Source organism: Macrotis lagotis, chromosome X (genome assembly GCF_037893015.1).
Source record: "Macrotis lagotis isolate mMagLag1 chromosome X, bilby.v1.9.chrom.fasta, whole genome shotgun sequence".
NCBI classification, from domain to species: Eukaryota; Metazoa; Chordata; class Mammalia; order Peramelemorphia; family Peramelidae; genus Macrotis; species Macrotis lagotis.
In genome coordinates this window covers 51,451,165-51,465,642 of record NC_133666.1, presented here as the reverse complement: position 1 = coordinate 51,465,642, position 14,478 = coordinate 51,451,165, and the positions used below count along the sequence as shown (strand labels likewise).

Here is a 14,478-nt window from a genome sequence, read left to right as displayed (position 1 = left end):
TTTAGGGTTGCTGTACCAATTCTCAAAGTGGAAGAAACTGAGTATAGACTAACATTTCATACCTATACAAGATAAAAAAGTTCTCTGAAGAAAATCCATTCTGCATTTGAAGGACTTATTTTCCTTCAAATGCGGAATGGAATAAAAGGAAGCTGAGGACTTTGCAAGAAATCAGGAAGAAATAAAACTTTTCTAAAAAAAAGTCAAAAATTAGAAGAAAATGTAAAATATCTCATTGGAAAAGCAACTGACCTTGAAAACAGATCCAGGAGAAATAATTTAAAAATTATTGGGCTACTTGAAAGTCATGACCAGGAAAAGAGCCTAGACTTCATTTTTCAAGAAATAATATAGCAAAATTGTCCTTAGATCCTAGAAGCAGAGGGTAAAATAGAAATTGAGGGAATTCACTGATCACCTCCTGAAAGAGATCCCAAAAGAAAAGGTTCCAAGAATATTATAGTCAAATTCCAAAATTCCCAAATCAAAGAGAAAATACTAAAAGCTGCCAGAAACAATCCACCTACTATGGCTCCATAGTCAGGATTACACAGGATCTGGCAGCATTAAGGGCTCGTAGGGATTGGAATATGATATTCCAGAGGACAAAAGATCTTGGTTTACAACCAAGAATCAACTACCCAGCAAAACTGAACAACGTCTTTCCCTGAAACTTTCCTATTGAAAGAGCTTAAAATAAAGCTTGATCTTCAAGTACAGGACTCTGATGAACCACAGAGACAGTGGATGAGAAGGACTAACAATGAGGAACTTAATGATGTTGAACTGTTTGTATTCCTGCATGGGAAAAAGATACTGATAACTCAAAAAAAAACTTTTCTCATTTATAAGAGCTTTTAGAAGGAGCATATATAGACAGGGCACAGGAAGGAGCTGAATATAATAGTATAATATAGTAAAAAGATGGAGTCAATGGGTGCTAAAAGAAAGTACTGGAAGGAAGAGAAAGGAGAGGAAGAAGGGGCTAAGATATTTCACATAAGAGTCAAGAAAAAGCTTTTTCAGTGGAGTGGAATGGGGGAAGATGAGTGGGACTGAGTGAGCCTTCATTTTCATCAGAAATGGCTCAAAGAGGAAATAACTACACACTTAATAGGGTATAGAAATCTAGCTTACCCTAGAGAAGAATGAGAGGAAAGGGGTGGGACAAGAGGGAATTGGGGAAGGGAAGTGGGGGGGGGGGGATAGGTGATAGAAGAGAGAGAATATTGTGGGAGAGGGTACAGCACACTTTTGGACAGGGCCAGGTTGGAGGGAGAGAGAGCGAATAGAATAAATGAGAGTGGGGAGGAATGGAGTGGAGGGAAATACAGCTAGTAATAGCAAATGTGGGTAAAAAAATTGTAAAATTTAAAATCTTATAAAAAATGATAGGTAGAAACTACTCTTGTATATAATTGGAAAACTAATAAAATATTTAAAAATGGGGCAGCCAGAAAGCTGACTGAAAATTTTATGGCAAGTGTGTCTGATAAAGGCCCCATTTCTCATATATGTAGAAAACTGATTCAAATACAGATCATTGCCTATCTGATAAATGGTCAAAGGATACGAACTAGTACTTTTCATGCAAAGAAATCAAAGCTATCCATAGTCATATGAAAAAGTGCTAAATCATTATAGAAGAGAAAAGCAAATACTTCATACCTATCAAATTGACTAGTAAAGGAGAAAAGGAAAATGATCAAGGTTGGAGGGTATGTGGTAAAATTGAGATACTAATGCACTGTTGTTGGAGTAGTGAGCTGATTTAGCCATTCTGGAGAGCAGTTTGGAACTCTGCTGAAAGGACTATAAATCTGCATACCCTTGTGGTACATGGTGGTCATGGAATATTATTATCCTATAAGAAATGATGAGCAGGATGCTTTCAGAAAAACCTGGAAACACCTGAACTGGTACAAAGTGAAGTGACAGAACCAGGAGAATGTTGTACATAGTAATAGCAATATTGTATGATGATGAAATGTGAATAACTTAGCTTTTCTCAGCAATACAATGATTTAAGTTGAATTGCATAGTATCATCATGAAAATTGCTATCCACATCTAGAGAAATCACTGATGGAGTCTGAATGCAGATTGAAACATACTTTTTTCCACTTTCTGTATATTTTCTTGTTTTTCTTTTCTTGTTTCTGTTTTTTTGTTGTGTATCTTTTACATCATGACTAATATGGAAATATGTTTTGCACAATTCACATATATAACCTATACCAAATTGTTTACCACCTCAGGGAGAGAGAGAAAATGGAGCTCAAAATTTTAAAAAGTGAATATTAAAGAAAATGTTTAGGAAAATGGGTTAAATAATAAGTAACATCAAGAAATACTTAAATTATTTTTGTTAAAATTTGTTGGAATAAGGTTGGAAATCATTTAAATTTATTTGGATGTTTGAGTCAATATTTGATCCTCCAGTAATTCCTGTTTTGCTCTTGTCCATCATATATACTTAAGTAGAGAACCGTACCTGGTTCATATTCAAGCTATATTTTATTGTGACTCTGTGATCTTTTTTAGTTATTTTCCCTTGCTTTTTCCTGGGGTTTAAGCATTCATTTTCCATCTTGTTTCTCTATAGTTTATTTTTAGTTCCCAGCTATCTTTTAATTGTCAATATTGGATATCATTGTACATTTTATTATTTGATAGGGTCTTTATTCATCTGCTTCATGATGTCAGTAGCCTCACTTGACTTTCTACCTTCTCATTTAATGAGTATACTTCCTATTTCATCAGCTGAGTCACTGATAGTAATATTCAATAATTACCTCTTTGGGGCTATAATTCCCCCTTGATTGACATTTTAGATGTGACCCCAAAGCCAATTCCATTTCTATTGACAAATTTATCCTGTAATCACAAAGTCGTTGTGTGTTAGATAGTCAGAAACCTCACTCAGTTTGAAACATCCTGTTTCAGTTGTTCTCCCCCCCCCACCCCTTTCATTTGTAGTGCCTCCTATTTTGTTGTGATGGACCATAGTTTCTTATTCATATATGCTAGTAACTAACACAGCTTTGTTTTGCTCTTTTCAAGGCATATGAAAAAGACAATCATGACGGGTTGTTAAATTACAGTTCTTTAAGTTAGGGGCGTGCATTTTCTCATTTTTTATAATTAGGTGTTCTGTAACCATCATGTGTTTTGGAAAATATAGCTTCCTCAATTCTGTCATGGTTTGTGAATTTAGATTTTCTTTTGGTAAGTTTGCAAGATTATGAATATTTTGTTATTTAACTTTCAGGTTTTGTGATAACATTTTATTTTTACATAAAAGACATTTCTCAAGAAACAAACACAACCCTTCCTGCATGTACACAGAAAGTATTTTCCTCTAAAACTTAGTTACTGCCAGGATGAGGAAGGCCTTTATCTTTGATAGAGTAGTATTAACATTTTTCTTTGAATTCGACTGTTTTGTTTATTTTCAGTGTTGATTTTATGTACATTGTTAATAATAATTGTGTGTATTGTGCTTTAAATTTGTTCTTTGCACTCCTATGATTTCCTTAATTTCTTCTCTTGTGATTTTGAATTATTCATATTTGTTGTTCCTTTGTCTTCGTAGACCGCAACTTGGTCAGCGTCAGCTCCTTATCCATTCTTCAATACATAATTTTGTCATCAGATATGTTCCTGCTATGACCATTTTTTAATGATCTTGTTTGAATTCTCTGCCTTTAAAAAGGATGAAAACCATTTATTAACTTGTGTAATTCTAAGTTGTTTTTGAGAACAGTGCAACAATTCCATAGCATAAACTTATTGTGTGTGTCTTCCCAGTATCATTCTCTTTGAAGGTTCCCATTTTTTACCATCATGGCCAACTTGCTTAATTCTTTTGTTCAGGTACAACTCTCCAAATGAAGATAAAGTAACTAAGCTAAAGGTGACTATGGTGACTTGGGACCGATATGATGCCACCGTTATTACAGCAGTAAACAATTTTCTTTTGAAAGTATGGAATTCTGTCACAGGGCAGCTTCTTCATAATCTCTATGTGAGTATTATCGTTTTGGAGTGTGGTTGAATGTTCTCTTGATTCAAGTATTGGTTGCATGTTTAGAAAAAAACATTGCTGTGAGTGGGAAGGAAATAAGACTTTTTGTCCTGACTTCATTTTCATTCTTGCACAACCACAGAACTATTTTCACTGCTAGTTTTGATCCACCCAAAGGGAGATAATGTCTAACAGTTAAGGGTGGATCACATGATCTCTCAGGTTTGCTGCTGTTTATTTGTGAAAACCAATTAAAAGGATAGAAAATTTTTGCCTGCATCATAGTTTGACTGTGGCACCCTTCATTAACTCATTATTTACCTGTAGTTAGTAGTGCCTGCTTAGACTTTGATATTCATAATGGAGAGAGATCTTTTCTTCTATTCTTCTAATTTAAAACCAATTAGTTAGGGTGGCTGGGTGATGCAGTGGACAGAGCCCTGGCCCTGGAGTCAGGGTTCAAATCCGACCTCAGACACTTAATAATTACCTAGTTGTGTGGACTTAGGCAAGCCACTTAACCCCATTGCCTTGGAAAAAACCTTTAAAAAAAAAGAAAAAAACTAATTAGTCCCTGAGCTGATAAACCAATTGATATATTGCTATAAGTGCAATGTCAGAATCTTGAAAATGAAACTTCTCAAGATATTCTGCCTAATTGAGAGTCAGTTCAGCAGCAGGACACTTTTGTTTTCGCTTTGGTGAAACTGCTAGACATGAGATCATATTCTGATTTTGAGCTTTGCTTCTTAATCACTTATTCCCAATCACTTTCATTTTGAATTAAAGATTTTTAGAGTTGAAAGACATCTTCAAGATGATCTTCTCATCAACTCTTAACGGATTTGGAAGCTAAATGACCAGAGAGCCAAAGGTTAATGAATGAAAACTGCATCTCTTACATTCCTGCACCAGCCTTCTGGGGGTGGTGCCACTGCCTTGATTCATGCTCTGAATGTTCTTAGCTTTGGGGGATTCTAAGGAAGGATTCAATTCTGGAATCCCTTGTAGATTTTCCTCCTGCTTTTGAAAATTTTGTGTAATGAAGTTCTTTTCCTAAACATCTCCAAGATGAGCCTGGTAGGCGGTTTTTTGTCATTTCTTTTCTATGGATTCTGGTAAAGAGCAGTTAGGTGTACTTTGGGGCTCGTGGTCAATGTGGGTTTACATTTTGCTTAATATAGAGTATTTGTTAGAAGAGTTTTGCTTTTCTTTCACCCGGTGTAGGTAGTATCTTTGAATATCATCCTTTTCTCTAGACCAAGGTCCAAGTGACTGAAATTGGAGAAGGGAGGAACCTAGCTGTGGCAATGAGATGATGATATTAGAAGTCTGCGAAATTCTGTTGTACTAAAAGCAAAATTTTGATAAATAGCAGCAATTCTCTTTACCTAAGGAATCTTGTACCCTTTATCCCATAGCACTGACAGAATTATATTATGGTGTTCTCAATGGTATATTTAGTCTTGTTATTTTATTACAATGATTGATTTCTAATAATTGACCATTTGAAGAATTAGATGACAAAATTCAGATGCTTTTTCTGTATCTGCTTATGTGAAATGAGGTGTCTTGATGAGGTGGCTTTGTATTGCTTTACCACTAAGATCCTTTATCATTTTTGGGAGAAAGGGGATGATTTACAGCGTTTTGAAAATTCAGGAATGTTTCTGACCCAAGATTGTGGTAACTGGTTGAAGCAGGTAGAGGTGAAAGCTAAGTACTTTTATGTTATAGAAGGACAGAATTGAACTTTCCTCCTATATTCTCTTAATGGATATGTATGAAACATTCTGTTTGAAATTGTTCCAATTTCATGCAATTCTGGAGAAGTCACTACTATTGTTTGTCATTGTTGAAACAGGGTTTGTTTTAACTAGCAGGGTTTGTTTCAACTAGAACAACAAATGAATTTTTTTTACTAAAAGATACCTGTGGGGACTTAAGTCTGCTTTTGTTATTTGAGTACTCTACTGCCATGTATTCCAGACTTGTTCCCACAGCTTTATTATAGAATTGTCTATTCTTTTAGTAGTGACAGTGATATTAGGTCATTTAGTATGGGGTAGTGGAAGGAATCTCAATTGAATCCCATTCTGCAACTTCGTGGACCTTGGGTTCAGTCACCTAGACAGAATGCACTACATATAATAATGCTCCCTAGGCAGTTTTTTTTTAAAAGAAGACCTATGTGAGCCTGAAAGAGTTATGGAAAGGTGTTCCTTTCCCATTATTGCAGTATCTAGTTGACTAACATGAGTTATTGGACTTTTGCTTATGATTATCTACGGGGCTTATTTAGCACTCACCTTGGCCTTTTCCTTTGAAGCCATCAATGGCAATGTTCCCTTGGGCCAGAAAGAGAAGAATAAAATATCTAGTAGTATCTAACAGATATATTGTAGTGCTCTTCATTGACTTCTGCTGCTTCTGTAAAGTGTGTATGAACGAAACTGACTGTGGGCACTAAAAGACCTTTGTTGTTATGCTTTCTGTGGCCCTGTGAACAGCATGGCTGGGAAATATCAGCTGCACTGGACTACTGTAGTTCATGCGCTGTGCTTATTTGAATTGTCAGATTTCTCAAGATAATATTCCCTAAATTGTTTGCATATGGATGGTCTCTATGCCTTTTACTGGGGTGGAAATGTAAAATGAGTGTATATGCATTGCTTTCTGTGCAATTGCCTGTATTCTATGAATGAACCTCTTCCTGGGCCTTTGGTGGAACACAAAAATGGTAGTGTTTCTCCTTCAATGATTTTTGTATCATCTCCTCATAGGGGCATGATGATGAAGTATTTGTTTTGGAAGCACATCCATTTGACCAAAGGATCATACTTTCTGCCGGTCATGATGGGAACATTTTTATTTGGGACCTTGAACGAGGAGTCAAAATTCGAAATTACTTTAACATGGTAAGAGAAGCTTGGGTTCCTTAAAATAAAATCTGGGTTTTAAATCACTAAGTGCTAATTTCTGTTATAATGATTATAAGCCAAGGGTAATGGAAAATGACTTGGTAATAATAAGGTGTTATTCATTTCCAAATGGCCTATGGGTGGCATGTTTGAATAAGTAAAAAAATCCTAAAAGCATTTAGTTGCTTTTTTTAATATGATTTTTAAAAATCGGTCTCTGGGAAAATAAGCATTTTATTCATTATATATACGTTTAATCATCTTTCTTAGCTATATTTTCAGAATCCCTCAATTTTTACCTTTAAAATTTTTTGTAGAGTACTAAGTCTTTTCCTGAAAATGTCTGAATATTTGACCAAAAAAGGGGGTAATAAAAGTAATAAGCAGCTGGTACTTCTGTCATTTGGAATTCAGGCACCTTCATGAGAAGGGAGGAAAATTTGTTTGAGGGTGTGAACCCAGAGTTGCACAGGATGGGGCCACTAAATCATGAGTTTTGATTTTAGCCTTTAGAGATACTTTTTTTCAAGCCATTGAGATAAATTGGAATATAAATAAAATACATGATATTTAGTACATACTTAATAAATGTTGACTGAGAAATTCAGTTTGGTATTTTGTAACTTACTAAAAAATCTTTTTTCTCAAATTAACTAAGATGTTATTAGCAAATCGTGTAATATATGGAATGATTAGTGTTATTTCCTTTTCAAAGGGAAACTTGGAAATAAGTATGAGAGGAAACTGAGAGTGATTGTTCTCCCTTTGTTCCAGTCAGTTGCACTTGGAAAAAACCCTTGGCCATGACACTGCAAACCAGTTTTAACGTGATCATGAGATTCTTCCTTGTTCAGTAGTTGTGTCTTTGTGCTAAATGATATCTGGAGGACTTTTGAAGCTTTTCTTCCTAACCAGCTATTCATCTAAATCTGGAAATCTCAGCTGGAATTCATCTTCTGACATGGTCAAATTTGCTTGGCATAAATAGCCTAAGTCATACGAAGTTCCTTATTTTATGGCAGTTTGACATCCAACTTCGACACTCCCTAATGGTGTATGTCCACAGGCCAGCAACAACCCTTGAATATCTGTCTTTGAATCTTGACTCTGTTGTCTACTTCCTGTATCAATTTGGGCCATATGAATGACTGAGCCTCCATTTCCTCATCTTATAAAGGTGTTTTGCAACTGTAAAGTTGTACTGTGATTCACCATTTATCCTACCCAAATTGGAAGTTGTAGAGAGTGTGGTGGATTGCTACTCTATCTAAGTCTAAGGTAAGAAGAAAGGAGGATTTAAAACCAACCTAGAAGAAGGAAGATCTGAGTTCAAATACATCCTCAGGGAATTACTAACTTTGTGACCCTGAGCAAGTCACTTAGCCATTATTGACATATAAATAGGAATGATGATAATAGCACTTACCTCCCAAGGTGGTTGTGTTGATCAAAGACATAATAATTGTAATGCATTTAGCACTACTGCCCAACACTTAGTACCATAGAATTGTTGTTATTATCGTTTTAAAATTGATGTCAGATTATTTTTTTTGTTGCAGATTGAAGGCCAAGGCCATGGTTCTGTATTTGATTGCAAGTTCTCACCAGATGGGCAGCATTTTGCCTGTACAGATTCTCATGGACATTTGCTTCTTTTTGGTTTTGGAAGTGGTACACAGTATGAAAAGGTGAGGGTTTTTTCTTCCCATTTTTCTTCTGGGAATATTTTTGAGTTTTTGTTAATACTTTTTTTTTTGAGGTGAACCTTTTTAGATTCCAGATGGTCATTGTGAGTTGCATATAATAGCATAGAATGAAGAAGTTGTCCCATGGGAATTAATACAAAACTGTGTAGGAATGGTATATTCATAGAAGTATATGTTAGAATTCTCTTACTGAGAGAACAAGAATCTGATTCCCCCTCTCCCCCTTCGCACAGTGTTCTCTTTGGAGAAAAATCAACTTTTGATGTTGATGGTATGTATTATTATTTCTTTTACCTGGTAGAGAATGTGCTGTTGAATCTGCCTGGCATTGCCACTTTTGAGTAAGTCACTTCAACTCCAAGTAACCCAGTTTCTCCATAGAAGGGAACTTCAGAGTTTTCTCCTGCTCTCTCTAGTAAAGCCTTTTATAATAACTATTACCAGGTAGCAAGTGGTCTCTTGGAACCCTTTTGTGAGTATCTGGGAATTTAATACTTTGTGAGGCAATCTGTCCCATTGTTGGAAGGTTCTTCATTATCTGGAGCTTAAATAGCCCCTCTCTAATTTGTATCCCTGACCTGAATCAATAAGAGGTAAGTGTCCTGTTGGCCTTTGTCTTGATCAGGCATCCCTCCATGGTACAATATATATTTTTAATTATAAATATTTTATTTATTTTGAGTTTTACAATGTTTCCCCTAATCTTACTTCCTGTGGTACAGTATTGACATTATCTATGTTGTATTTGTTGTCTTAAATGATTCATTTGATTCTGTTGATGAAAGAGCAGTAGAAAAAAGCATCAGATAGGAAGTAAGACACTGGGACTGAAAACAATATCGACCCTTGGGGAGTTTATATTCTAAGTGGAGTAAAAAGTCATTGGAAAGAAAACAAGCATTCATCTAGTTCCTTCTAGCATAGTCAGGCACTGTACTAAGTGCTTTACAGAAAGTTGCTCATTTGTTGTTCACAAAAATCTGGCAGGCAGGTGCTGTCATGATCCACAACTAGTAAGAATCTAAGGCTGGATTTGAACTCAGGTCTTCCTGACTCTGTTCACCGTCCCACTGTTCCTAAATGTCCCACTTAGCTGCTTTGAGAATATTCTTAGCTGATGGTAGTTTTTGATCTGAAATGTAAATATTTGAAATGACTTTATCCTGTCACTCAAGTAGTCTTAAAAGAAGATTTCAACTAATTTTTGTTATTTCAAAAGATCAGAGTTTTATTGAGTAGAGCCTTTATTTTCTTCTCACTGTTAACTTGAATTTGAAATTGTGAATTTCAAATTGTTTCTCTTTACTCAATGGAACATTTTTTCTGATGAGAGAAATGAAGATACAGATAGCTTGATCATATTTGCTCATGTTAGGACTTCATTTTGTATTTTTTCAACCACAGATTTTAGGTATCACTGCACATGAGTCTGGTTTGTTATATTTTGTGTGTGCTACATTTTCCTATTTTTGTTATCTGCTCCATAGTTTTGATTAATCACAAAATAATAGAACATTGGTTGGGGAATTTGGAAAGTCTTTGTATAGGAATGTTAGTGGATTTGAACTAGGGAGCTAGTGATTCTAAGATCTGGAGGTGAAGGGGAAGAACATTTTAAACATAAGAAATAATAACATGTATGAAGGCCTAGAGGGCAGTCATTGGAAGATTGTGTGTATATAAAGTTTTTCTGTGAATTAAAGCTAGGTCAGCTTATTTTTGAAGTATCTTAAATGTCCAAGAAATTAGTTTGTCTTCTATTACTGTAGCACTAGGGAACCACTGAAGCTTTTTAAAAAGTAGGAAAGTGAGCTGATTAGGCCTGTACTTTAGGAATATCTTTATGACAACTATATGAATGATAGATTCCCATAGGGAAAGATAAAGCTACTGATTGAGAAGCAAGAGGTAAATAGAGCCTAAACTCTGAGGATGAATAGAGTAGAAAAAGACAGATCTGGGAGATTTTTTTTGAGTTTGAGTCAACAAGATTTGGCAATTGTTTGGGTATGAGGAGAGAGTCTAAGGGAAGGCTTGGGCCAAGGTGATTAGCACAGTAATGCCCTCAACAGAAACAAGGAGAGGTTAGAATGAGAATTGTAATTTATAGTGAATAGTAGTGCAAGATGTGTGTGGGATTTGGAAGTGGTCATCTGCACTGAGATGATAATTAGCCCCATGGGAGTTGGTAAATTGACCCAAAGAGAGAAGAGGAGGCCAGGGCAGAACCCTGAGATGCTGGTTCATCTCTGGGAGGGGCAGGGTACAGAAGGAATCCATAAACAAGACCTAGCAAAAGGGGTTCTGTGAGGCAGATAAGAAAACCAGGGAAGAGATGAGGAAGCATGAGGGGTTAGTCTTAAATACTGTAAAAAGGTGAAGAGGGCTGAGAAAAGGCCAGGATTTTAAGATTTAAGTTGTTGGAGATGGGTTTTTGTTGAATTTTTAGTTTGAAGTAAGATTACAAGGGGTTGTAGAAAGAAAGTGAAAGGTATGGACTGCTTTTTGCAAAAGTTACTCTGTTCATTTTGAGTATGGTTAGCTGAAGGAAGGTTACAATTCCTCGTCTCCCTTTCTTCATCTGTAACGTGAAGGGACGTTGTTGTACTTGATTATGATAACGCTTCCAGTTTTAGATCCTGCAATCTTGTGAATGACTTCACTGGATTTTACAACCCTACAAATATTTTCAGATAACAAACTGTCTTAACATCTTCCTCTTGTGTCCCCCGCACCTCCCAGGCTTTATTTTTTTCTTCTTTGGCTAAATATCCCTAGTCTCTGTTGCCTTGCAGGTCCCTCTTTTTTGGATTGTTCTCTGATTGGTGTTTCCCATTTTAATGTATGGTCCAAGAAATTGAATGTTATTATTTCACATAATAATGGTATTAATTATATGTTCCTCTCTGTATATGTAAAGAGTTTTAGATCAAAATACCCCCTAGGTTTGTGAAAAATAAGTACTCGGAGACAGTTCCACTCAGATCAGGAAAGTATCTTGAGATGTACGATGTTTTGTTTTAAAAATTAATATTTACGTACTTGATTTTACTGACTTATCACTCTATTACAGAATCATTGATAGTTCATTTAAGTATTTAAATATGGAAAAATAAGTGAAAATTGAAAATCTGCTTAAAATAATCATATTATTCAGTAGTTTTATTTTATCATTCTTAAGGATTTACAGGTGACAAAAAATAAATTCCAGGGCGTGATCCTAAAGTTCTGGGAAATTTGCTTGATCTCCTCATTCTGTCAGTGGAGTGGCCTAGCCTTTCCATTAACCCAGTTTTCTAACATTGCTGTTCTCCTTTATTCCTTCTTTGCCCTTTGCCCTTGCCCTGCCCAACCAGTTACTTGTCAAATATTGTCTTTCTAACTGTCCCCTTCTTTCAAACCAGCCAGCACCTTAGTGCAGGTAATCCTCAATGGGTTTTAAGTGACTTGCCCAAGGTCACACAGCTAAGTAATTATTAAGTGTTCGAGGTTGGATTTGAACTCAGGTCCTCCTGACTCCAGGCTGGTGCTCTTTCCACTGTGAAATCTAGCTGCCCCAACAAACTACTTTCTAACTTTATTAGACATTCATTGCTCTCCTTCCTGTACTTTCTAATGTAGCCAAAATAGTGGTCTTGCTGTTTCTCATCCTTAACAGTCCACATTTGTGCCCAGTGTCTTGTATGACTTCTGCCTCTTAAAATCTCATATTTATTTGAAAACCCTGCTCAGGTGGCATGTTTTTCCATGAGGTCTGTCCTATCCCATCCCCCCCTTCTAGTTTCCCTCTCCACTTTATCCCATTTCTCTTTTTTGTTTATTTGCCTTTTGCCTCACAGAAAAGGATGTTAGCTCCTTGAAGGCAAGGATTTCTTGATTTTTGTCTTTGCTTCTGTGTCTTAATAAAGAACCTTCATATGTGTATATATATATATATATATATATATATATATATATATATACATATATACATACACACACACACACACACACAGAGGGGCACTTAATAAATATTTGTTGATAAATTTGCCAGCAGCTTTTGTGTGCTGAAAATGGAAAAGATGCTTAGTTTGGAATATATGAGTTCAAAGTATTGAGATATAATGTATTGATGTGTTAATTTCCCCATTTTTAAAATCCAGATTCCAGATCAGATGTTCTTCCATACGGATTATCGACCCCTCATTCGAGATGCTAACAATTATGTATTGGATGAACAGACTCAACAAGCCCCTCATTTGATGCCCCCTCCATTTTTGGTGGATATGGATGGCAACCCTCATCCTATAGACCTCCAAAGACTGGTACCAGGACGGGAACATTGTAAGGATCAGCATCTTATACCACAACTGGGATACTTTGCTAATGGTATGTTAACTCCAAAATTGTTTTTGAAATCCATAATCTTACTAACATGTCCAGAAGTAATGAATCCCTGCCAATGGTAATGGTGTTGAGTTGTTTCTGATCCCACTGTGATACATTATTGGCATGTTTTACCCTGGCTGAAGAACCTGTTGTGTGGGAATGGGTTATCAGCCCAAGGTAGGGCAAATATAATGACTTTTTTACTTAACAACCTTGGCTATAGACTTCTGCTGTCCCCTGAAGCATTTACTTCCATATATAGTTCAAAACCTTGACTCTGATGGGCAAATCTCTTTATTTTATGGGTTTTAGCTTTCCATTAGCCAGACTTCATTACTTAATAATCACATATAGCCAGCATTTATATAGCACTTTAAAGTTTGCAAAGATGATCTCATTTGATGCTCACAACCACCCTAGGAAGTTGATGGTATTAATCCCCATTTTGTAGATGAGCAAATTCAGGCAGGTAGTAGTTAAAGTAGCTCAGAGTCACGTTGTGGTGTTTTAGACTGCCTCCAGGTTCTGAACTTATCTACTGTATCACCTGATTGGAAAATTCAGTTTTCTGGGTCTATAAAATATAAATAGAGAAAAGTAATTTCTCATCCTCAACCCAGAAATGGCAATTTGTCTGTTCTTTGAAACTTGAAACTGAAAATGATGTAGGATTTTTGTAGCTTTTCAGTATAGGAGACATATATGCAGTTTGGGAGAGGAAGATGTTTGTAGCGTCATATCAAAATGAATCAATGTTCTTCTTACATATTCCAACATCACATTTCTGAGAGGGAAAAGAAGTCCAAATCATTTACTTAATTATGTATCTTAATTTCTGATATTTCACAAAAGTAGACTTTCCTTACCTCTGATTGTTCTCTGGTGTTCATTATGAAAAGGAAATACTCAAAAATAGCTCATGATGTCTTGCAAAAGTAGTCATAAATAAAAGTAATCTTTATTTTAAATGATCAGTTTTATTAATTAGAGTTTATTTTCCCTTTGCTTTCATTTCCTTGTAAAATGAATTTTCAAATATGTTCCCCTTAATCAATGGAACATTCTTTAGGATGTGCGAAAATTCAAGATTATATCATGTTTGCTTGTTTAGAATTTTTCCTATGTTACATTTTTTTTAGCAGTAGATTTTTAAAAATCACCGCAAATACGAATTTGCTTTCTTAGGTATTGTGTAAATATATGGTTTTAGTTTTTGTTAAATAATTCATAGTTTTTATTAATAACCTAAACATGATAGCTTGAATTGAGATTTTCAAAATTTGTATTAATGTTTTCTTTAGGATGCTATCTAGAATGTAGCTCCTTGAGCTCCAAGAGTATTTGACATATTTGTCTTTGTGCCCCTTATATTTAACATTGTGCCTGCATCATTCAAGTGACTTGATAAATACATGATGAATGCATATTTTGATGATATGTGTGTGTTTTTCTTTGTG

The 14,478-nt window shown here is 35.5% G+C and overlaps 1 protein-coding gene across 1 annotated transcript in view; it reads left to right on the top strand.

Annotated features, from left to right (window-relative positions):
* BRWD3 (bromodomain and WD repeat domain containing 3) overlaps positions 1–14,478 on the top strand; it is a 114,749-nt gene that overhangs the window by 53,606 nt on the left and 46,665 nt on the right. The window contains 4 exon segments of the mRNA XM_074205417.1: positions 3,876–4,026; positions 6,810–6,944; positions 8,507–8,635; positions 12,796–13,021. Of these exon segments, the coding sequence (XP_074061518.1) occupies positions 3,876–4,026; positions 6,810–6,944; positions 8,507–8,635; positions 12,796–13,021 (641 nt within the window).